This window comes from Sminthopsis crassicaudata, chromosome 2 (assembly GCF_048593235.1).
Source record: "Sminthopsis crassicaudata isolate SCR6 chromosome 2, ASM4859323v1, whole genome shotgun sequence".
Classification (NCBI taxonomy): Eukaryota; Metazoa; Chordata; class Mammalia; order Dasyuromorphia; family Dasyuridae; genus Sminthopsis; species Sminthopsis crassicaudata.
Window position 1 is genome coordinate 457251227 of NC_133618.1, and position 26218 is coordinate 457277444.

A 26218-nucleotide genomic window follows, 5' to 3' on the forward strand; every position below is an offset into this window, starting at 1 on the left:
TCATTTAAAACACACACACACACACACACACACACACACACACACACACACACATATGCATGCACATACACACAAAACAATGTAGGCTCTGCAAAGCCCTTTGGAGTCTCTTTTGACTAAGAAGGAAATCCTTTTGCTGTTAGCAGTTTCTGCAGAGAAAGCTCTCCAGCTGCAGGATCCTGATGAGGTTAAGCATTAATTAAATTGAACTGCAAGAAAATAATTATGGGCACAGATCCGTCAGGGCGAGTTGTCACTAACCAGTAACAAAGTTGGATACAAACTCCATCAGCGGAACTGTCAAGCGGCTGTTAAAAAGGATATGAATATGTCCCCAAAGGATAATTCAGTAGGGGTAGGTAAAGGAGGGGATGTGGAGAGTTAGACTGCAAAGGATTAATGAGGCAAAGGGCTTGTATTTTCGATTGGAATGTAAAATGCAAACATAGTAAGTTGTGATATCATCATTTAACCTTAATGTCCCACTGCATTCCCATTTCTAACATGCTAGTGGGACAGCTAAACTTGGTGCATCAAAGTAAAATTTCCCAATTTAAAGACTAGAATTTTTTTTAGTGTACAAAAGCTCATGATCTCATTTCCATAGATACCATATTCTTAGTCATAATTGCAGAGTAAAATTAAATACAAATCAGAAGATTCAGAAATGAAAGGTTTTTGTTGTCATTGTTTTGGGATTTTGACAGGGGAAGGGTAATGTTGCTCTTTCTGCAAAAGCAACACTTAGGTCATTGACTTATTCAATAAACTACAATGGATTCCTATATACACTCCTTTATTTGACATTTAAATCTCTTCGCAAGATGACCTCTCAGAAGTCTATGTCTGAAGGAAGACTTGTGTAAAAGCAAGAAGAATGCAATTCCTGGATTGTTTTGGCCAGAAGGCCATAGGGAGGATGATATATTATATATGTATGTATATGTTGCAACATCAGGGCAAAGGTGACCTAGAATGACCAAGACTAGGAATCAAAGTGTGCTATATGTGGGTAGGGAGGGGTGGAGGTAGGTGAAAGGGAGTATCTAATAACATAGATGTAGGTAGACAATGGTCAGGTTGAATAAGAGCAGCGGCTAAAGGGAAATTGTTAGGACCACACATAGATATAGGACTTCAATGTCTGAGCTGGGTCCAGACCCAGGACTAGGCCTTGGCATTTGAATCTAGCTTCTTCTACCAGTGAACCAGTTGGCGCCTTTGACAATCATTTCCTTTCTCTGAGCTTTTGCTTCCTCCTTGATTAAATAAGAGCGTGGAAGAGATTGTCTATAAAGTTTCCTCCAGTTTTAATAATCCAATTAAGGACTTGGGGCAGAGTGTCAGCAGGAGCAGTGCCATCAAGCAGGGTTATTACGCTCTAATATTATGCTCTAATATGTGGCTATTACTGCCACATATGAGGCAGTTTCTTTTCTACCCTCTTCTTATCGTTCCCTGTTCACTGCGGCATGTTCAGGACCACCGGTGTTTACTGATCATTGTGAAACAGAGGCCAGACACCTACAAATGAATTCTCCTTTTGATGGAAGAAAGGAACAGAATATCTAGGACTATCTCCCTGATCTCCTAATAAGAACATACTTGTACAGTGCTTTTGTTTTTGTCTTTTTCAAAGGAATTTCTCAAATATAGAAGGATCACTGAATAGAGAAACCTAGGTTCTCATCTCAGCTTTATTGCTATCACTTTGTATGAATTTGATAAAATTATATACCCTCTATAGATCCATTAAATATGTGTATTTATAATGAATTTATAAAATATATAGCATAATATATATATACATAATGAATTTATAAATATAGTAGATATAAATATATATATAGTATAATAATAAATATAGTATAAATATAATCTATTACAATATGGTTCACTGCATGTGGTATGTGTATATACCATAATACATGTACAAATATGTATATGCACACACACAAACATATATATATATATATATATATATATATATATATATACATACATGTATTTATGGCATACACACACAAACATACCACAGCACCAAAGTTGTAATCAAGGGCCTGAAAAATAAGCAAGACCAACATTTCATCTGGAATGGTTTACATGAACTGATACTGGACAAAGTAAGTGGAACCAGAAAAACATTGTAACACAGTAACAGGAACTTATCTGATGAACAGCTATAATTGTCTCAGTCTTCTCAATAATGCAGTGATGCAAGACAATTTCAAAAGACTCATAACAAAAAATGTTATCCACATCTGGGAGAAAGAATTATGGATGCTAAATGCAGATTGAAGTATACTGTTCTTATTTTTTTCTTCTTCTTTTTTTTAATGGTTTTCCCCTTTGTTTTGATTGTTATTTTACAACGCAACTAATATGGAAATATGTTTAAAATGATTGTATATGTATAACCTATATCAGACTGCTTTCTATCTTAGAGAAGGGGAAAAGAAGGAAAGGAGGGAGAAAACTTTAGAACCAAAATGTTACAAAAATGAAAGTTGAAAACTATCCTTACATGTAATTTTGACAGGGGGAATAAAATACTATTAAGTGAAAAAAAAACAAAACAAAACATCAGTTTAAATCCTGTGTCTGATGCCCAATATCATATTGTTGGTAGGCAAGTCACCAAATCTTCCATGACCCAAAGTAATGATGTAGGATTAGGAGTTTCACAGAAGGTGGTCATTAAATGTTTTTTCTCATGGGAGCTCCTGACACTGGTTCTTTTGAAAAAGAGGCAAACAAAATAAATGTTGGGAATAAGGCAGAACAGTGTAGCTATGAGTATATACTGGATTTAGAGTCCAATGTCCTGGATTCAAACCCGACTTTGATTTTGCAAATTGACCCTGCCATCAGTCCCCATAGGACTTAGTTTCTTCCTTGATGAAAAAGGATTTGAACTCTAAGGGACCTCTAAGATCCCTTACAACTTGGCTAAGCTATGATTCTAGGGCTAGATTATTTCTAAGGTTATTTCCAAGCTCTGATCCTAATAAAAACTTTGTAAGACAAGTAGATACTCTTTCAGTTCTAAAATTCTAATTCCTTAAGAGTTTGGGGTTGTTGTTGTTACTGCAGAAGTGCTGCTGCTTTCCAAGATACCCAATACTTTATTTTTATAATTTAATAAAACTAAGACCCAAAATAGGGAAATGACTTTCCCCAGATTAGTGACGAAGTGAGGTTTGTCAAAAACAAGTGGTTTCCCACTACCATGTTCCAGATGGAAAAACTTGGAACTGCAAACACTTCAACGGAGTTGATAGACAGAATAGCCTTATAACCTCCCTCTAGTATTTGCTTGAAACTGGGTAGAAGAGACCTCTGCAAAAAAAACATAGCCACAGGCTTTTAGGAACTTGCTTTGCCTGGGCAGACCAGACAGGATTGAATGAGAAAACTCGGGCATATTTCAGGCACACATGCCAAACTGCCCTGAAGGAGAAAGACACTTTAAGAAAGCAAGTTTTCTGAGAGACATGTCAGGGAAGATTTATGTCAAGGCAGCTGTGTGCTCCGCTTCCAAATCAGTCCTCCTCTGCCAGGAAGGAGAAGATCAGGAAGGACAGCTAGCATATAGGGGTCCCCACATGGTTCCTCTCTGGCTGGGAAAAAGAAGTGTTGTACCAGGGAAAGAACTTTAGATTTGCCATGAGAAGTTTGGGTTCAAATTCCATCTATAGTGCTTGCTCTATGTTTGACCTTAGACAAGAGGTTTAAATCTTTTAGTTCTCAATTGTTTTATATGTTAAGGGATGACAATACCACCATTACACACTCCCATCCCACCCCTTCTCTATATCTTTGTACAATTCTGCAGGCTTACATTCTGCATTTCAGCTTTTAGAATTCCTACTTTCCTTCAATGTTGGAATCAGGTGCTATTTTCTACCTAAGGCCTTTCCTGATTCCTCCAGATGCGCCTCTCTCTCTCCATCTTTCTCTCTCTCTCTCTCTCTCTCTCTCTCTCTCTCTCTCTCTCTCTCTCTCTCTCTCTCTCTCTCTCTCTCCTCTCTCTCTCCTCTCTCTCTCTCTCTCTCTCTCCCTCTCTCTCTCTCTCTCTCTCTCTCTCTCTCTCTCTCTCTCTCTCTCTCTCTCTCTCTCTCTCTCTCTCTCTTTCTCTCTCTCTCTCTTTCTCTCTCCATCTCTCCTCTCCTCTCTCTCTCTCTCTCTCTCTCCTCTCTCTCTCTCTCTCTCTCTCTCTCTCTTTTTCTCTCTCCATCTCTCTCTCTGTCTCTCTCTCTCTCTTTCTCTCTCTCTCTCTCTTATATATATACACACACACACATTTAAAGTTTGAATCAGGTGCTATTTCTACCTAAGGCCTTTCCTGATTCCCCCAGCTGCTATATACATACACACCCACACACCCACACACCCACACAGACGTGTGTGTGTGTGTGTGTGTGTGTGTGGGTGTGTGTGGGTGTGGGTGTGGGTGTGGGTGTATGGGTATGTATGTATATATAATAATATAGATAAATACATACATATACACACTTGTATATGTACTTATATATTTATTTGTTTGTTTATTTATATATCATCATGCTTAGTTTTATTTTGGACCATAGCATAATTTTCTTTGGCTCGGGGAACTCCTCTCCTAATGTATTTTAGCACTTCTGCATTTACTTTTTAGCTATAATGCAACATTGCTGCTCACTTCCATGTTATTTTTCCCAAAAGAATGCAAACTCCTTGAAGGCAGGAGGTATTTCATTTTTCTCTTTGTACCCTCAATGTCAAGCACAGAGAAGATAGTTAATTAATGCTCCTTGGTTGAGTTGGAAATTAGGTGAGTTGGGTCAGCATGAAGGTCACTTTCCTGCTGTAAATATAAGATGAAATCCAAGAAATGCTGCCTGATGTAATAATACTTTGTATGCCTCAATTCCAGTTCTATGGCATTGGAGAAGGCATTCTACCTCTTTAAACCTCAGTTTTCCCATCTGTAAATTGAAATATGCCTATGTTACACTGTGTCAAATGGAAGAAAATGTGTAAAAATTAATTTGAAATCTTTATGACTTCATAAAATCTTCACTACCTTTTTTTGTGGTAGTGGCAGATGATTAGAAGGACTCTGAATTCAGAAGTCAGAATTTCAGAACTAGTCAGAGCAGTAGAGATGATCAAGTCTGATGTCATCATTTTACAGAGGTAAAATGACTTACCTAAAATCATAAAAGGGGGTCAGTGGCAGTCAGGACTAGAACCCAGATCTCAACTCCCTAGCCTGTCCCTCTTTCTCTTGCCCCTGAATTGGGTCTCCTCAAAGTTCTGATATAGGTATGCTTTTCATGACAGAGCTCTGGGGAGGCCCTCACTACATAAGGGACTTATCATAGACCTAGGTAGCAGCTGCTAAAGGGGAAAGTAAAGGCGGTCTACAGGCTATCTTATAGCATGGTCCACTATCTTAGGAAAGCATCTCTTTCTGGTAACTGGCTGTTCAATATTTAAGCACAGTCATAGCCAAATAAGCCAAATAATTTAAAACCATTAATGACTCTGAATATTGTCTTCAAGCTAAGTGAATAATTTATGGCTTGAGCTGTAATAAAAGGAAAACCTAACACAAAGGAAACACACCCAGAATAAGAGATTAGGTTTCAGACTTATAAATAAATGAACATGTTCCATGGGTAAACGGCCCAAACTATGTTTCTGTTTCTGGGTGGGCAGTTGTTATCAGGGAAATGGAAATCAAATAGCCATGGAGTAAGCCTGGTGCAGCTTGGCACCTGACTCAGTATGGGGGCTGGAGATGCTTGGTCCTTGGGAAATTGGATAAATGTCCTCCACACACAAACCCCAGAAGAGTTTGGCACTTAAATCTGATGTAAATCCCCAGTTTAGTCCCAGAGTATGTTCATCAGCAATTTCTTGTTCATGGTACTATGTTAATACTCCCAGGAGTAAATAAACTACTCAATAAAAGCAGACATGTACGGTGCTATGAAAATTGCTTGGGACAAGATGAAATAATTAAACTGACATAAAAGCTTAAAATTTGCATCTTTAAAAAAATATGCTATGCAATATGTCCTTATTTTTCTGTAGTCATTTGTTTTACATAGTTTGACACTGAATGTGGAGGTTTTTTGAATGTATGCTTTAAGTTTTTTTAGTATGAAACTATACCACATTAGAAACTAAGTGTAAATTTCAAAAACCATTCATTTTTCTAAGTCTGGCTTTGGTTTTTGTTCATTAATTTCCAATAGGGTTTAAATCCAGTGAGTTTCCAGGACAGAGGCATGTTTGTCTCCACCTTTTGGATAAATTCCTTAACTTTTTGGTGATTTGTGACATGACACATTAATAGCTTGCTGTATTATGCCTCCGTTTGGAAATTTCTGAATGTTGAAAGAGCTATTTCTAAGAAATTCTTCTTGGTCTCTTTTGATGAAAATATTTAATATAACTTATTATTTATCTAAAAGGGACAAAGCTTTCATATTTATTTAAAGTAAAAAAGACCCTAAATATACTGGGGAAGATTTTGAATTTTTATGGCTTAATGATGATGTTTTAGAGGATGATGAATCTTATAAATTGAACTGGACTTTTTCTAACAATAATTTTGATATAGTTTTGAATGAGAAATGAGTTTCATTAATAAAAATTATAATTTTCAAATATCTCATATTCTTAGTGGTAGTCTTATTGTATATATTTTCTGTCACAAAAATTGTTTTTCACATTAATAATGAGTTTTGTTACTTATTTAGGTTTTTTTTTTTAAAAACTGGTCTTCCTTTCATTTTTTCAAATTTGAGAAGCACTAGGCCAGCACCACCACGGGATGCCTTGTGCTTCTAAAGATGATAGTTTTTTGAGAATTTTACAGCAATAGTTTGTCTGTTTGTGCCCCTGTTTTTGCATTTTCCAGTTCATTTTCTTTTGTGCTCAAGTGTAAAGGATATTTTTTCACTGGATTTGAATTATCCTTGAAATGCTGACTTTCCCATTCCAAGATCAACATAATATCTCTAAGGATCACTGAACTTTTCTTATTAAAAGTTATAACTTCTGCATAAAAATATCCATTCTCCAAAAACAACAAAAAAATTAAGTACTAAAAATCAAAACAATATGAAACATTTGCAGAGCATAAAGTAGAGCAATCAACTAATGGAGAGACAAATAAGTATGGAGAGCTTATCTCAACCTGTTTTCATTTGGTAAAAATCATACTAGCATTAGCAGAAACACCTAAATATGACCACAATCATCACAAAATAGAACTCTATCAAAATTATTGCTTGTCCCAAGTAATTTGGACACTATACCATTCCTAATAAGTGAATACCTAGTGCCTAATGATCTCTACTGATGATATCCTAAGGCTCTCAGTTGTTGACAAATGATCATCAGAAAAGAATAGGAGATCATAGCCTCATAGAGATAGAAGGATATAGATGGAAAAGAATGCATTTTGTAGAGCAGGCACAAGAATGAAACCCATATACTCTGGCTTTAAACCTAGTGTTCCTTCCACTTTATCATTGTTTGTTTCATTCTGTTTGCATCCTTTGGGTAGATGGGTTTCCAAACCCACAAAAATGTTTAGACATCTTACTTCTTTATCTAAAATTCTCTGGATATCTTGTTCTCTCCTTCTTTCCCTCAGTTCCTGACAAAAAGGTAGCCCTACTTACAAAAGCTAACTTCTATATATGCATCCTTGTCTTAACCTATCTTTTCAGTCTTATTGAACATTACTTTTCCTCTCACACCCTTTGGTATAGCTAACATGACTTTTGTTCCTCACACATGCCACTGTCTCTGTAATTTTGTACTGATCACATCCAATACCTTGAATATACTCTATATTTCCCTCTGCCTTGAAGATTGCCTCTCCCTTTAACTCGATCATTATCTCTTGCATGATGCTCCAAAGGCTAGCCTTGTGCCTCCCAATTTGCTTTGAACTTTTTCACTTTTTATTTACATGTCTGTATTTAGTCATTTTTTCAGTTATGTTTGACCCTCTTTTACCCCATTTGGGATTTTCTAAGCAGAGATATTGGAATGACTTGCCAACTCTTTATTCAGTTCACTTTACAGATGAATTACTAAGGCAAACAGGGTTAAGTAATTTGTCCAGAGTCCTATGCTAGTAAAGTCTGAGACCGAATTTGAACTCAAGTCCTAGCCCAAGACTCTAACCACTGTACCACCTAGCTGCCCATTTTCTATTTATGCTGTATATATTTACATATGCATTTATCGTCTCTTCTATTAGAATGTATGGTCCTTATAAGTAGATATTATGTTATTATTTGTACTTATATTGCCAGTGCCTCACACAGCACCTAACAAATAATAGGCACTTCATAAATTCTTCATATTGATAGATATAATGGTTCTTAAAGGTTTTTTTTTTTTGTGGTAAAGTTTCTATGCTCTCCCTGTTCTATGATTTAATCCTCTAAATGGTAAAGAAGATACATTTTCCATCCATCCCAAATTTCTTCTGTTTCAAATGAAACATTTCTTTTTGTTCAGTCATCCCTGGACAACTGCTTTGGAGATGACATTTAATTATTTCTATTCCTTCTCCTTTAGAGCTAAATGAATATATTATGCTCTTTAATATCAACTGTGCTTTCTACACAGGAGGCAAGGCAGGATGAAACCGATGGACATGATTTTAATGATGCTCTAAACTCAGCCCTATTGTCTCTGTACTGCCATCTCCATCTGCTAGAAATCACTGGGCACCTCGTCTGGGGAAGGACAGAGATTAATGAACCACAGCCATGCCAGGTGCTCCCTCTGAACCAGGCCAAAAGGCCAACTGTTATCAGGGCGGCTTTGAGGAGCAAGGATTATCTATCTAAAAGACAGTAAAGCCCTTTAGTAGTATGGACTCTAGGAATTCAAAATTTGTAAGAACTGAGACAATGATTGGGTTAAAGATTATCTCCACTTCTTCAGCCTCTTATCAATCAGTTAAGAGGTATTTATTTATTAATTTCCTACTCTGTGCTAGGCATTGTGCTAAGATTCTGGGGATAAAAAGATAAATAAAAATAAATAGTTCCCACCTTCCAGGAGCATAGCTTCTAAATGGAAGTAAAGGATATGTATTTATATAACTTTATAAATGTATATGTGTGTATATATATATTCAATGTTACATATAATAAATATATATATATGTGTGTGTGTATGTATGTGTGTAAGTGTATATATATATATATATATATATATATATATGTATATATGGAAAATTTTAAGAGGGAAAACATTAGCAACAAGTTTGGGAGATAGGAACGACTTCATAAAGGAAGTGGCACTAATTGACATTGAAAGACAGTAACTAGATCTTCTAAGTTGTGAGGTGTTTAAAAGTTGATTTCAGAAATTATCGAAGTACAAAGGCATGGAGATGGGAAATAGAGTGTCCTTTTGCAGAAAGAAAGTCCCTTTGGGTGGATTATAGCATGTGTGAAAAGCAGTATTGTATAAAAGGGCTACAGGAAAAGAATGTGTGCAGTAAATTTATTCTGTCAACATAATTTCAAAAGGACTAAATGTTCTAGATCAACCTACAGTATTTTTGAAGCATCTCATTGAAGGACAATTAATATGCTAACTGAAACTGATTCTTATCTATTTAGTAAAATAGCTCCTAAATAATATCTAACTAGAACATCTTGACTAGCTAATAACGGTTATCATTTGGGTCTTATAAAAATAAATTGCATAGCTCTGAAAATGTTTTGTAATTTGAATTTCTTGCCCCTCAAATTAGGAAGGATAGACTGCTCTATGAAAATCAGTCAAACCGGGGACAGCTAAGTGGCGTAGGGGATAGAGCACCAGCTCTGAATTCAGGAGGATCAAAGTTCAAATCTGGTCTCAGACACTTAACACTTCCTAGCTGTGTGATTAGTGTTGTATCTCCAACACTAGTACAGTTTATTGAATTAGTAGATGAGTAAATCTATCTGTTGAGTTGAGTTGGATGGATTGGTTGTTTTTTGGTCCAGACTTGTAATTTTATTGTAAGTAGTTCCTAGTGAGAGGTAACACTTTCTTCTAAAGTATCTTGATTGTTTTTCTGCAACTTATAGGCTTAGAGAGTTAATTTGCCCAGCATCATATAGGCCATTTATATCTGAAGCAAAATTTGAACTCACATCTTTGGGGATTTCCACAGCTCTCTATTCACTACCCCCTACTCTAGTCACTTAACCCCAGCCTCAGAAAATCAGTCAAATCTCTAAAAGGAAAGTAAAAAGAAGGCAGACAAACAAACTAACCTAGGCTGAGAGTAAGCTATATCAACCCACACCTGATACAATAATGGAATCTCTGTTTAATAGGGATCTCCAAGGCCATTTAGTGTAATCCATGGCTAACGAGGAATATACACTCCAGTATCCCTGACAAGTGCCCATCTGACTTGAAGACTTTGGTGATACAAAATTTACTGTTTCCTAAGGTAGATCATTTCATCTTAGAATATACTTAATTTTTGTAAATTCTTTTTTCTTTTTTTTTTTATTAACAAGATAAAAATTTTATTTTATTCAATTTTTTGCTTCTGATCTTCTCATTCACTTTATTTTTAATTTATGGAATAAAGCAAGCATTTCCTTAACATAGTATAATAAAAAGATGATTGTACATCAAACTGAAAATCTATTATGTTCAACGTGCTTTTCCTTTTAAATATATAATAAAGTGATCATATATCTTCTTTTTCTCTTTTACCCCTACTCCACTTCCCTGCCTTAGAGATGGCTATCTTTAGACACAAATGGAACCTGAAACCTTTCTCTATTTTTTCACCACTCTTATTTCTGCCTTCCTAAGCTAATATGAATAGAACACATATTTCAAATACTTAAAGAAATCTAATATGTTATTTCCTTAATCTTCTCTTCTTCAAGTAAATTGTTTTAAATTCTTTCAACCAATCTAGTTATAGTATGGATTTAAAGTATTCTGTTTCACCTCCTTTAGACATGTTAGTTTTCAATTCATATCACAAAAGATCATATCTAGAACCAAATGATTTGCATTCAGCATGGTTCTAGGCAAGGTGAAGATAGAGACAGATAACTAAGACTTAGATTCATGAAATAACTATAGAATTATTTCAGGAAGTTAAAATAATAACAAAAACATTATTAAAATTCTCCAAAATATAAATATTCATGGAATTCAGAAGAGAGAATGTCGATACAGGCTGTGATGTCAAGGTACTTTTAATGAATAAGATAGCTTCTGTGATGGGTCTTAAAAGAGGGATAGAATTTGGGGACATGGAGAAATGGATATGTTATGGGAACAGCTAAAGCAGAAGCAGAATTTAGCATGGAATTTTACACACACATACATATTTATTTATGGGAAAATGATGAGGAATAAGGAGAGGCAATGAGAGGAAGAAGCTAAAAGAGAGAAGAACTTATATAGAGGATTAATGTAATATAAGGCAATAGAAATAAGAAAGATGAATGCAGGATAAAAGTTAAGACTCTGTGATTCCAGTTTCTATAGCCACTTATGTTTTTCTGCCTGATCTCAAATTCAGGTTTTGGTTTTACCTCTGAAGGACCAAACTTCAGAGAGTTTCAATGATATCACCCAAATCAAATATACTTTCAAGGATACATCAGGATCTAAAATCTGCTTTTATTTTCTGCTGTACCAGTATTTCCCAGTGTCAACTAAAACTAATCAAATATCAAAATGATCAGCTGCAGAGTTGAAAGGGACAATAATAAAGCTCATCTGATCTAATTTAATTTCATAGAAGAAGAAACTGAGACTCAACAAAAGATTACTGACAGCTAACATCCCTTAGATGTATATGGCTAGTAGTAGATGGTAATCATGTTTCTGAATACCTCTAAGCATAAGAAAAGGAAGCTAGGCAGATGAAAGCTACAAATAAGAAGAGCAATATATTGAAAAAAAATAGCAAGTTATCTTTTTATTGTTTGATTGTTTAGTTTTTCTTTCCAATATTTATTAAATCAAGATCTTTAATAGCATTTTCCCTCTGACTAGTAAAAAAAAGTCTCTATGGATTTATGTAGAAATATTTATTTTAGGACATGTTTGGGGGACACATCTCTGTTTTGCCATACTAAATCCTTTGTTTGGATTAAACTAGTCCCAATGGCATCAATTATATAGCTGTAAGGGAGCTAATGCCATTCCCTTTGACTTTTCTGGTCAGAGAAAAAAATGGTATAATTGAATTCTAGAGGGCCTACCTCTGGACTTGCTCCTTCGCTTGCGTCTTCCTGCTGATGCATTACGGAGAGCTGGCTGGAGCTGGCCGATCTCGATAGGTGTATTGGTGCGGAAACTCTCCTTGAACTTCTGCATCAGGGATTCCACGGTTTCCTGAGTCACCTCAGCAGCTATAGGGTGGGCAATGGGGCCAATGTTAAGGTGGAGTGGACACCCAAAATGATATAAGCTGTCATCCCTAGATCCCCCCCCTCACTTACCCAATCATAGTTAAATCATGATCATATCATAATATCCTAATAACCACAATGCAGTTATCATTAAAACACTTTGAGAAAGAAGGAACTTGGAACAATGGAATTCTAGAGCTGGAAGAAACCTTGAAACAATGGAGTGTCAGAGTTGGACAAGATCTTGGAAGAACAGAATGATAAAGCTGAAAGGATTTTGAAACAATGGGATTTTAGAGTTGAAGAAGATCTTGCAACAATAGAATGCTAGAGCTGGAAGAAACCTTGAAACAGTTTTAGAGCTGGAAGAGATCTTAAAACAATGGAATGTTGGAGTTGAAAGAACAAAGACATGTTAGAACTGGGAGGATTTTGGAACAATGTTAGAGCTGGAAGGAACCTTGGAACAATGGCATGTCAGAGTCCAAAGAGATTTTGGAACAATGGCATGTTAAAACCGGAAGAATTTTGGAACAATGGGATGTTCAAGCTGGAGGAGACCCTTTGAATAATGGAATCCTAGAATTATAAGGGAGTTTGGAGCACAATATCCTAAAGCATAAAGCAAACAGAAATCAGCAAGGAATACAAACTCTGCACAATTCACTGAAGATAAAACCCCAAACCTTAGCTTCATTACTATCATGCTCTAACCAAATGATTGCACCAGCATAGTAAAATAAGGTTGGCATTAAAATAAATAAAATAAATAAATGATTATTTTACCATCATTTTTTCTCCTACTCTGGATTGGTATCAATAGAGTTAGGCTACAAGGAAGTTTTAAAATGGGAGGGAACTGAAGAGGACCTATGAAAGAAGCAAAAGTTTGGAAAGGCAGACAAGAATGGAAAGAATTAAATAAAACAAAAGGAAAGAGCCCAATGGGGCATTGAAAGGAATCTAGATATGAAAAATAGGTAGAGAAAAAGAGAGACAGAGAAAGAGAGACAAATTCAGAGAGACAGACAAAAAGAGAGGAAAAAATAAATGAACAAATGGCCGAGAACCAATTTTGTTAGACTTCCTAAGAGAAGCTCTTCTTGGAAATAATTAGAACTAGCTGGTTCTCTTTCCTCTTCTCCCTCCCCTCTGCAGGCTCAGTAGTTTCACTCTCAAATACCATACCCCAGAGTTATATACTGTCCAATGCCTTGAGACGGCTGGACATGTTAATGATGCCTGTTTCTTTGAAGGGGTTTCACCAGCCCTATAGATAATACACCTGAAATGTCTTAGAAATGCCAGTTTCTAAGAAGCTCCATTCCAGGGCATGCTTATCGGCTCAGGCAGATGCGTCTATAGGACAGACTGATACTCAGGAGGCAGAAGCGGCTGAGCAGACACACATTTCTGACAATATGCAAGAGGTTCAGGGCAGCATCCCTGAGACCCTGTCTGTTGGGAAAAGCTGTATTTGCTAAAGAGGAGAGCAGAATTGGTAATGCAAATTAACAGGCTGGATGTATTATTTCTTCTTCCTTCCTTCTCCCTCTATTTCCTTCTTCCCTACTTTCCTTATTCAGCCTGCTTTAACTCCTTGATGTCCAGGACTAAGGTGTAGTGTGTAATTCACAAATGACCACAAGGTACTGAACACAAATCTTATAGACGACCTTTCATGCCAAAATATCGGATCACCAATATCTTGAGGAATTCTGAAGGTCAATTCCCTGAAACCTCTAAGCATAAAACATAGAGGGGGGAAAAAAAAAACAGATCAAGATTATACAACAAATAATTAGAAGAACCGTATTTTCTTTATGTCCTGAGATGGCCCTAGGCAAAATATTTCCTATGGAAGAGAGGGCCACATCTCTACCGAATATGTTTCTCACACTATTCCTACCTTTCCAGAGTTTCCCAGACCTCTCCCCCCTAAACCTGCCCTGGATATTCTTAACTTTTCTTTTTCCTATCAAAAGAAGCTTGTATATTTTGTTTTCTCAGGGTTCCATCCTAGTGCTCCATGACAGGTAACTAATATGGCCCACTATTTCACCCTGAAAACTTAGCAAATATTACTGCTTTTGTGTATTGTCACTCTAAGGTAGCATACTTGCATTGAATAGAGGACTTCTGGATGCAAAAAATCTTAACTGAATTTCCTCGTGAATGAATACAGTCATTCCTTCAATAAATATTTACTGAATGGTTATGCTGTAAAAGGACTTTCTGCTAGACCTTGTGGGGAATGGGGGAAAAAGTTACAAAAAAGGACTAAGGAAAAGTTCCTTTCCTTAAGAAGAATGTATTCAAAACTGGAAAGGTACATCAGATATAAATTAGTTATATCCCCTCTTGTTATAAATGAGCTGAGCTCTGGAGAAAGTTAGTGGCTTGTTCTGATTCACATAGCTCATAAGAAACACCATCAGAGTTAAGTACAGATCCCCCGGCTAATCTAGGATTTTTTTTTTTTTTTTTTTTTTACTATATCGCACTGTCAAATACCAACTCATCTTCTGGAATGGGAGATACAGCACATATGTAAATAATTAAAACGCCAGTTTAAATGTGAAAGTTCGTTAAGAGAGGTAGCTTATGTGATCTTAGTTGTTGGGTTGTTTGTTTGTTTTTTTGTGGGGGGAGATTGTTATTGTTTGTCCTTCATTCTGGAAGATGACTATGATATCAGGGAGGTGATAACATGACATGAAAGCAAATTGGATTTAAGTGAGAGAGGAAGTGGGTAAGGTTTGGGCTTAACAAGACCAAGACATCTTCCTGGAGGAGGTGCCATGAAAGCTAGATTTTGAAGGACAGCTTAGAAATCACAGCTTCTTAGACCCAGAAGGAACATTAAAGGTCATTTAGTACAACCCAGGCAGATAAAGAATCCGCTGTAGAATATCTGACAACTCATCATCCTGGAACTGCTTGAAAGCCTGCAGGGACCCGACCTCCCTTTACCTGCTGAGACAGACCTTTCTACTTTGGGATAACTATGATTATTAGGAAGTTTTTCTTATGCCCAAACTAACTATCTATTTTGCAAATCGCAAGCTTTATTCTTAGTTCTTCCCTTGAGACTTAAACAGAACAAATCAGAGGCAGATGTTGGGTTTGAAGTCAGAAAGTTTTGATTTCAAATCCAGTTTCAGACACTTACTGGCTGTGTAACACTGGGCAAGTTCCTTAACCTTTTTTTGTCTCAGTTTCCTCAACTATAAGATGGGGATAATAGCAGTACTTATCTCCCAGTGTTGTTGTGATGCTCAAATGAGAAAATAAGTGTAAAAATACATACCATAGTGTCTAGAACATAATAGGCACATAAAAATGTTTATTCCTTTGCTCCCTGCCCTTTCCCATGTGAGTGTTATTTAAATACTTGAAAGTGTTATGTCCCAGTCAAGGTTGTTCTCTGCAGGGCTAAACATTTTTATTTTTCTTTACTGGCTATAGCATCACCTTTTATATCTGATAAGGATCTACATTTGAAATAATTTAGGCCAAGCTCCATTTCCTAGATGAGGTAACTGAGGCCTAGGGAGAGACTTGCCAAAGGTCATTCAGAGAGTAACTAGAAGAGTCAGGATCCTCACGTGGCATGATTTTGAGGCCCTTTACCATGCCAGTTTTCATCATCTAGATACTAATAAATTTCCTTAAGACATGAGGGAACTGAATCTTCTTTTACTGATAAAATCTGACCAGGGCAGAATACCTGACTAGGTATGAATAAGATTATTATCTTCTTCTGCATCTCAATGCAAAAAAACATAAGTCTGTATTGTCTCTTTTGGCTTCCAAAGCACATTACTAATATTGAAGTAGTATCCCACTAAAATCCCCAGATCTCTTTTCAAATGAACCATTATCTATTAACTCTTATCTAGTTAAGTAATCTTGTGCCAGAGAAGGTGATTTTTGAATCATCCTTTAAGACTTTATACCTACCTAGATTGAATTTCACCAGAATAAATTCAGTCTATTTTTTCGAATCTATCAAAAGCATTCTGAATTCTGACCCTTATTCAATATATTAGCTATCCCTCCCAGATTTGCATCATCTGCAAATTTGATAAGCATGCCATCTGTGCCTTTATATCCATAATTAATTTTAAAAAATGTTAAACACCACAGCACAAAGCAGAGATTCCTAGAGCCCTCCACTTAAGATTTTCCAAATTGCTTTCAAATTATTAATGACTGTTCTTCAGGTAGAGCCATTCAACTAGTTTTGAACCCCTTCAATCAAGCTTTTATCTATTCTTAAATTTCTCCATCATTCTCCATAAAATAGCTGGGAATCCTCAGTCAAATGCTTTGCTAAAAATCTGCATACACAACGCATTTGAATTTTCATGATCTATCAATTAGTGATCATGTCAAAAACGAAAATGAGGATAGTCTGGTATGACATGTTTTTGATGAAGCCATATTGACTGTTTGATCACTGCTTCTTTTTTCTAAATGTTCACTAAGAATCTTATTAATAAAACATTTAGTATCTTCTCTAAAAATTAAAATCAAGGTTAGATAACTCAAGCACACATTAAAAAGACAGGAAAATGGTTTGGGTAGCAGAACAACTGAAGGCCTGGGTGTATATGAGGAAGAAAGAGATAAGACTGTAGATTGTGTGAATATAGAATGTGAGAGGGCCCTGAATGCCCATTTAATAAATTTGGACTTTATGCAATAAATAATGGGGAGTTTTTGCATGTTTTTGAGTGGTATAGAATCTTGTGATCTGAGCTGTGACATTGGGAAACTCATCAGATAGGTCTGTGGGGGAGACAAACAGTCCACTGAAGGTGATAAGAGCATGAGGTAGCTTCTTCAGTAGTCTTTTCATTAGGGAATGAGTTCTTCAACAGTGGTAACAGCAGGAGGCAGGCTGATAGTAATAATATTGAGCCATTCCCACTGCTTCAAGAGCAGAAAGGCTCATAGGATAATGAAGATGATGGCTACCATTTATGTAGTATGTTGAGGTTTACAAAGTGCTTTATAAATATTATCTCATTTGATCCTTGCAACAACCTCATGAAGTAGGGAACTATTATGCCCAATTTACAAATGTAGAAACAATCAGGTGGGCAAAGTGAGATCATACATATAATTGTACAGGATTTGAACTCAGCTCTTCCTTACTCCAGTTCCTACGCATTACAAACTTTGTCATCTAGCTCCTTCTATCCCTGAGACCAGGAAGGTAGTACAGGGCTTCTAGGTCGCCTCTGAAATCCATGGACTCTGAGCTTGAGTTCTAGGTTTAGTTCATCTGTCTGTGACCTTGGACAAGAGACAGCTTCCCTCTGCTTTCATTGGCCAAATGAGGGGTTGGACCGGCTGATTCTTCAGGTCCCTTGTACCTCTAAGAATTTATGATTTCCTCCACATCTAATTGATAGGGATGGTGAGAGGCCAGGGCTCAGAGATTTTGCCCAAGATGACATCACTTGTTTGAATAATTTTGAATATGTATATTATACTCACAAACATGTATATATGCAGGTATACATGTATGTATAGTATATATACAATACATTATGTAGATATATACTTATATACATGTGCATATAGATGTGTATACTTATTTACATGGACATATGAGTATACAGATATAAATTCATGTATAAATACACATATAAAGTATCTATTAAATAATTTTTAAAGACTGTGTTTATTCTTCTTACCCCCTCCTGAGTACTCCCTGTTGAGAACAGTAAGACACTAGCCTATCAGTCTGGTGAATCCAACAGATGGAGTCTGAACTGAGCAACCCGACAAAACTGGAAAAGCAAAGTGGGGAAAAGAAAAATATAAAACCCCCTTGTAATTGACAGATGAGAGACTGCCATGCATAATGGGGACAAATGCAGAGTGGAGTATCTCTGGGATTCCCCCACAGCCCGGATGGAGGAAGAGGAGGGTCAGAGCAGCAGGATGCATGTGTAGGGATGGCGTGAGGCAGAGAGAGAGGGGGGCTGGATCTGTTCCTTTCCGGGCCCCTTGCACGCACTAGCCATCAGATCACTGCTGAGGACCGCAGAGCAGTACCTGCTGTGTATGCACATTGCTCATTGCCAACAACACGCCTGTGATGACACCCATAGGCTATCATCGATCTCACTTTCCCTCCACTACTCTGGAATACTCTGCAATAGCTTTGCTTATGGCTCTGCCTTCAGTAGCCTCACTACATTTTTTAAGTCCCTGATTTAGTTTTGAACAGTCATCAAAGCAAGAACATTCGTCCTAGTGGCAGATGGCAGGATAATACAACTTGCTGCCCCTTTCCATCCTGTGTAGCAGTCAGTGCTGGGTATCCCACTGATGCAGTTCCTGTTCAACCTCTAGGAGCCCTGAAATTCCTGGACTGTTGGTCTGATTCTCTCTTTAGGCCATCTGCTCAATGAAATCCAATCAATCTTGATAGAAAGAAGATCAGTTATTGTGGTCCTGTCCTAAGCCAGTAGCTCAGCTTGGCTTAAAACATCCCAGTGACTCTGATGAGACCTCATCTGTGCCAACAGGGAAAAGCAAGGGTTCAGTCAATGTCCCCATTAATCAGTTCAGTCTCATTAGACTAGTGTGCCTGGAGCACCCGGCACTAGGTGGAAATTGCAAGCCAAACAAAGTAATAATCATCCACATAGCCAGCATGCAATCTCTCACTCAGCCTTCCTCTGTATGATAGTTGCTGTTCAAGCAAATGCCCCTAGCAGGTGTCTTTACCCACAGTCATAATCTCAGCTTCTTTTGGCACCTGAACTATGGCCCATTATAGACCCACAACGCACAGTTGTGCCCAGGAACTTAAATGAGATACGTATAGGGCCATGGGTACTAGAACTGAGAATGAGACGAAAGATGAGACACATTCCTTCTCTTAAGGAATTTAGGGTTATATACAGAAAAACAGGAAGTGTTTCAGAGAGACCATCTGATCCAACTTCCCATCCATGCAAGAATCTGCTTGAAAGCACTTACAGAGAATAGGCTAATGACGGATAGAAGTCTTAGGAGAAATAGCACTAGATCAGGAGTAGGGACACATAGCTTCTTGTCCCATCAAGCTGTATTACTTTGGACCTTTCTATTATTATTATTATTTCTCCATGTTGGGCAATCTCTCTTACCTTCCAGCTCTTTTAGTTTCCTTTTGTATGTCATTATTCATCATTAGATTGAAAATTCTTTAAGGGCTGGGACTGATCCTTTTCATGTCTATTCTAGGACTTTTCACAATGCCTGGCACAGAAAAAATACTTAGTAAATATTTCTTGATGGATTGTAAGTAATGAGCTACAGGGAATCAAGCAACTTTACTTTCCATATTTTCATGTAAGAAATTTGGACTGCATAACCCTAGATTTCCTATCCAACATTAACATTCTTCATTGAAGCTCAGCCTTCAATTATAATCTTTATTCAAAGGTCCTTCCAAGTTCTAGAAATCTACATTGTAAGATGGCTTCCAGCTCTAGGTCTATATTTTATCATTCTATGTTCTTCAGTCCTGCCCAGTTCTAACAATCTATGTCTCCTAAATACCTTTCAGATGTTTAGCTCATAATAATAGGAGAAAATTAGCTATTTCTATACATGTAGAAAATATTGCTTTAGCCCTTGAACAATGAGTCTGAAAACTCTGAATGCTTTGATGTTCCCTTCAGTATATCACTATGTCTAGGTGACCTAGACATCTCAAACCTGGGTTGCTGGATTTAGTCCCCTGCCTTTGGCTAGGGGAATATTTATCATTAATTTGAAAACATACTGACTGAGCCTCTATACTATAAGAAAGGGCCTGTGTGAGGCAAAGCGAGGGACTCTTCTACAGCAGGCTGTCAGTTTGATTGTTTGTCAGACAGGGATCACAGGTTCAGAGGACTGACCACAATACTGATCTTAGTAGAAGGTGCTTTTTGCCATCCTCTTTCTCCTTTCTTATCACCATCATTGCAGGAGTCGTGGACTGGCTGAATGGTACTCAGGATAGTTATATAGTGTGATTTGTTTCATAAGTCACTATGGATGAAAATCTTATCTGGCGGCCAACTTTCTGCTGATTAGCTTTTCTTGACTTAGCCATGTAGATCTTTGGAGAGCAATTGCTTAATTCTGTCAGATACTTTAAAGTTGGTAGAATTGACTAGATATGGAGTCATTCTCTCTCTCCATAGTCTCCTCTATAAGATTGTGAGCTCCTTGAGGTCAGGAACTGTCTACTTCTTCTTCTTAATATATGGTAAGCACTTAGTACATATAAAAGCCTGACATATAATAGGCATTTAACAAATGTTTGCTGATTGATCGTGCAGCTTATGATCTAGTAGGGAAGAAAAATCATTTCTGAAACTCATCTTTGACAATTATTTTCCTCGCGAGATCATGAGCAACTTAAGAAATTCTGTCTTATTGCTTGCATGCACCTTATTTTTCATTCCCCAAACTACAGGATGAACCTTAATCACTTAAATGAATAGTTTTCAAACTTTTTTGTCTCAGGATCTCTTTTTACTCTTAAAAATATTGAGAACTCCCACCTCTAAGGAGCATTTTATTATGAATTATAGTGATCAATTTTTATTATATTAGAAATTAAAACATCTTAAATTATTATGAAAATGGTCTTGATCTCATGTATCTACTGAAAAGATCTCAGGGATCCCTAGAGTCTCCTGACCATATTTTGAGAACTGCTGAAATAAACTATAAATTCATACCTAAATTGGTATCTGGAGACCTTCTAGCTGTTTCCAAAATAATCAGATTCCTTTTCAGAGGATGGAGATACACAATCTCTACAAAATGAGGGCTGCAAACTCTAAAGGCAATTTGCAATTGGGTGTAGAAATGTTTTAAACCATGGCAACCTTGCTGGACTGAGTATATAGCCTCCCAAGGGGTACTCCTTGGAAGGAGACACTATGTTTTTCAAAGTATCTAAACTGGGGTATATTTGTTAACCATCCAGAACATTAGTATATAGGATTCAGAACTAAAAGAGACAATGGGGGTTCCCTAATGAAACCCTCTCATTTCACACAAGGAATTTTCCTTCCCCATCCAAAAGTTCTTAGTTGTTGAACCAGAAGTAGTCTTAGAGGTTGCCTAGGGCATCCTCACATTTTAGAGAGATGAGAGAGAAGTGAAGGAAGGAAAGAAGAGGAAAGGAGTGGAGAGAAATATAGGGAAGGAGAGGGGAGGAGAGCCCAAAGGGCTTAAGTGACTTAAGATATTAATATTTTGATGTCCAAATTATAAAAATCATTCAAAGAAGATAAAAACTATGAAAGATTATGAGAAAATGCCCTCAGAAATGCACTCATAGTGTACATGATGGCACAAAGACATAATCAGCCTAAATATCTATTGAATTTCAAGAACCTATTTCACAGAAACATTTGATGCTTCATAGTCTTGATCTCATGTCTATAAAGCATCATGACTACTATTTCACAGATGAGGAAGCTCAGATTTCCAGGGCTAAAATAATCTGAATTGTGAATGAAAGATTAATGAATTAGCACAAAAGCAAAATTGTGCAGAGGCAAAGGATCTCCCAAAACGGTAGGGTCCTTTATTTCCCAAAGCACTAAAAATTTGCAAGGTAGACTGATTTTTTTTTCTAACCCAAGTTTTAGACCATGGAGCTGACAATGGATTCAGAAGGAGGCAAACTAAGTTTATTCCAATTTCCCCTTCAAGCAGGTTCTTGGGTTTCTAGAAAGTTATCCTTTTAAATCTAATTCTGTTATGCTTCAGATCTTAGAGATGAGCTCTTTCTTACTTTATTTGTATCTTTTAAAGCTATTTCTGAGTTATATTTTTAAACTCCTATTTCTTTTCTTTTATTATTATTTTAAAATTTAATGCATATGTATACTTGAATAAATTTTTAAATGGGTAGATTTCCAGTATTTTATTATCTATTTATCTTGTAAGGATAAGAGAGGGGAATAGGGAGTAGGGAGAGAGTTGAAAATATCTAAGTTGTTTTAAAATTGCCTAGGACACACTGCTCAGGACATTCCCTTCTACTAAGGAGCATATAGAAGGAATGAACAGAACATTAAATTTGTTGTGAATGAGGCTGCTGATAATGTTTCAGCTTGGAGATTCTTCTTTTTAGTTGTTTTAAATCAAAGACAAAACTTTTGATACTCTAAGGTAGTTTTAAACACATGAAAGTCAACAAGAGGAAATGGCAAGAGGTTTAGGGTGAAATAAATGTAACTGATTTGCAAATCTGTCCCAATTTTCAATATTAAAATTAAATGCACTGTACATTTAAATATCTAGACAATGAAGGGTATGAGGATGAGTTAGGGTACTGTGAAGAGGTCCAGAGAAATGCATGTATTGATTTACAAGTTTATATTTTCAGATCTTCAGTAGACAGGGAGAGAGGGATATATGTAATTGTGTATATGTTCCTGATTTATGATTTCACTGGCATGAGGCACTTCCAGTGTGGAAAGTCCATTTACAAAAATTATCTTGGATCTATGATATTATATTGTATTTATGTAATTATATATGTACTCATAAATTGGTGATGGGAGGACAACTTTAGAGATGGTAATAGTTTGACTGACTTGCCCAGAGAGAGAGAGAAAAAGAAAGGAAAGCAGAAAGGAGAGGAGAGGGAAGAAGAGGAAGAGGGTGATTAAGAGAGAAAAGAAAGGGAAAGAGCAGAAGTGAGGAGAGGGGAGTTAGGAATATCAATAAAACAACATATATTTATTAAGTTTCTATTATATGCCAAGCACTGTGCTAAATACTAAGAATACAAAAAGAGGTAAAAGACAGTTCCTATCCTCAAGGACCTCACAGCCTAATGAGGAAGAAAATATAACAATTACACACACATATACAAGCAAACTATATAGAGAATAAATACAAAATGATGAACAGAAAGAGGGCACCAGAATAAGAACAAAGAGGTAGGAATGAAAAGAAGCCAGAGGGGGGAAAAAAAAAAAAAAAACAATAGGTAGGGGAGGAGAGGAAGCATTCCAAGCATAGATTTATTAAGTGTCTACTTAAGAAGAGAAAGAGAACATATAGGAGAGGAGAGAAGGTAGAGAGAGAACTTTATTTCTTTTATATTTTTTATATCCTACATGAAAGCCTAGAACTGTAGTTGATTAGTCAATGCTGGCTCTTAAAAAAGGTTTAAACCTGAATTAGCAAACGTTTCTCTTTCTCATTCTGACTTGTATGTTTCCATATTTGTCAGTTTTATCATCTAGTTCGAAGTTGAAGAATCCTGTCTACTCTTTTATTTTTATCTCCCAATGAAATCTAACCCTTTAGTTGCTCAGTCAACACTATTTTAACTGGAGACTGTGGTGATGATCAGAGATTAGAACTCATGGGCTTTGTATTTCCAATTTCTGATTTAAACTCCAAAGTTTCCATTTCTCTCTTTTATAAATGTTTATAAGAGAGGAAGTTATAGATATAGAAATATATATATATATATGTACACACACACACACATACATATATATATATATATATATATGAATATAATATAAATATATGCAATATTCAGTGCATGGTGTGTGCCCATAAATACACACATAAATACACATGGGAATTTTAAACTCAATCACTTGCATCTTTTCTCCCTTACTTATCTTTTAAACCTTATTTGAACACTGGCCATCCTTGGAAATCAATGACATTGGTCTCCTTCCTGTGTTACTTGCACAAGACACTCCACTTCAGGCATTAGTACTAGCTAAAGTTCTATTTTCTGCAATAAACTGTTCTCAATACCTCTTATTCTAATATTCTAGCCTACCTTTTATGAATTCTCTCCCCAATTTATTATGTATATATGTATGTACATATATATATTATATATACATTTGTATACATGTACGTATCTTGCATAAACATAGTTGTTTGCATATTGTTTTCCCCATTGCACTACACACTACCGGAGAGAAGGGATTGACTTTTACTTTTCTTCTATCCCTCTCACTTGGTACAGATGCTAGCACAGAGCAAGCACTTTTTCTTTGTTTAGTCATTTTCAGTCCATATCTTTTACATATGAGGAAACTGAAACAAACAGGTTTAAATGATTTTTTTGAAGTCACATAACTAGAAAATGCACACACACACACACACACACACACACACACACATCAATGAGAGTGAGATGGCAGCATCACAGTGTGAGATGGGAACTGGAAACACAAAGAGCATGCATTTCTAAATCCCTGATCATCACTTCAGTAGCCAGGCAAATAGTGTTATCTGAGCAACTGGAGTATTAGACTTCGCTAGGAGATAACAATGAAAGAGTAGACATGGTTCTTTAACCCTGGGAAGTAGGAAATATAAGTGACAAATGCATGAGCACACTCGGAAATAGAAAGAGAAATATTTGACTAATTCAAGTTAATTCAGCAAACTTTTATTTAAGGGCTACCACTAAGACAATGTTAGGTTACTTCGGATCAACAGTAAAATTGGCAAGCTGATAACAATCAAAAGCTTGGAGAATTTTATAGATGGATAGAACTCAGGAATACAGAATGTTAGTATTAAATTCTAACAGACATACTGGAAGAATTCATGGAACTCATCTAATCCAAACCATTTCATTTTACAGAAAAGGAAATCAGAGGCAAGACAGAGGAGGTAACTCGGCCAGGTTCACACATATAACTAGTGTCAATAATGGGTTTAAAATAGAAATATCTTGGCTCCAAATTCAATCTTGTTTCAGCTTACTCAACTAGAGAATACTAGCTCATTTCATAGGATAGTTAGGTGGCACAATGGATAGAGTGTGGGCCCGGAGTCAAGAGGACTCATCATCCCAAGTTCAAATTTGATCTCAAATACTTAGTAGCTGTGTGACCCTGAGTAAGTCCCATACCCTGCTTGTCTTAGTTTCTTTATCTGTATCACAAATGAAAAATGATTGAAAAACAATAATAATTCCCTTAATGAATTGGGAATAATCAAAAAAGAAATGAGAAGTAAATGCAAACAAAATAGGAAAAAGATTTTTCCATAGTCCCTGAGGTTCCCCTTATAAACTGAATTAGCTCAAGATTACTCTAGTAGATGACAGAACAATTCCCTGATAATTAATTCTGAATAAAGGATAATCTTCCTAAGAGGCAGACTTTATAGGTAATAATGGTTGTGCTCTGACTCAATGCAAGTCAACTGTAATGTTCTGTTAGCTGTGTTTGGAACCCAAATATGAAAGAGACATAAATTTAGGGCACTGTGATATTCCTATTAATTTAACCAAAATTTTGTGGAATTGTTTAGGAGGAGGAGAAAGATAAGAAGGATAATTTTTGTTGTTATTCAGCAGTGCTTGACTCTTTATGACCACATGGACCATAGCATGCCAATATTATTCACAAGATTTTCTTGCAAAGATACTGGATTGGTTTGCCATTTCCTTCTCCATTGATTTAAGACAAACAGAGGTTAAGTTACTTAACTAAGATCACACAGCTAGTGAGTGTCTGGAAAGTTGTATTTGACCCAGCACTCCAATCACTATACCAGGAGGAAAATAGGGTAAGGCATTTTATTTCTTAAAGTTTTATTAATTCTGGTCCCCTGTTTTTGAAATTAAGCAACCCAATTCAAAAACATCCCCCATATATAATCTTGGCTCTTTAAGTTCCTTCCTGCATAATCTTGGATGAGTCGTTCCATCTCTCAGTTGCCCTACTATTAAACTGAAAATCTTGCCTATCGCACATTTTGGCTGTTTCACAAAAAAAAAAAAAAAAAAA

The 26218-nt window shown here is 36.4% G+C and overlaps 1 protein-coding gene across 1 annotated transcript in view; it reads right to left on the minus strand.

Moving 5' to 3' along the window:
* The window catches only part of ASTN2 (astrotactin 2), a 1161487-nt gene that overhangs the window by 790062 nt on the left and 345207 nt on the right, over positions 1-26218 (minus strand). Inside the window, 1 exon segment of the mRNA XM_074292901.1 lies at positions 12264-12413. Coding sequence (XP_074149002.1) covers positions 12264-12413 — 150 coding nt within the window.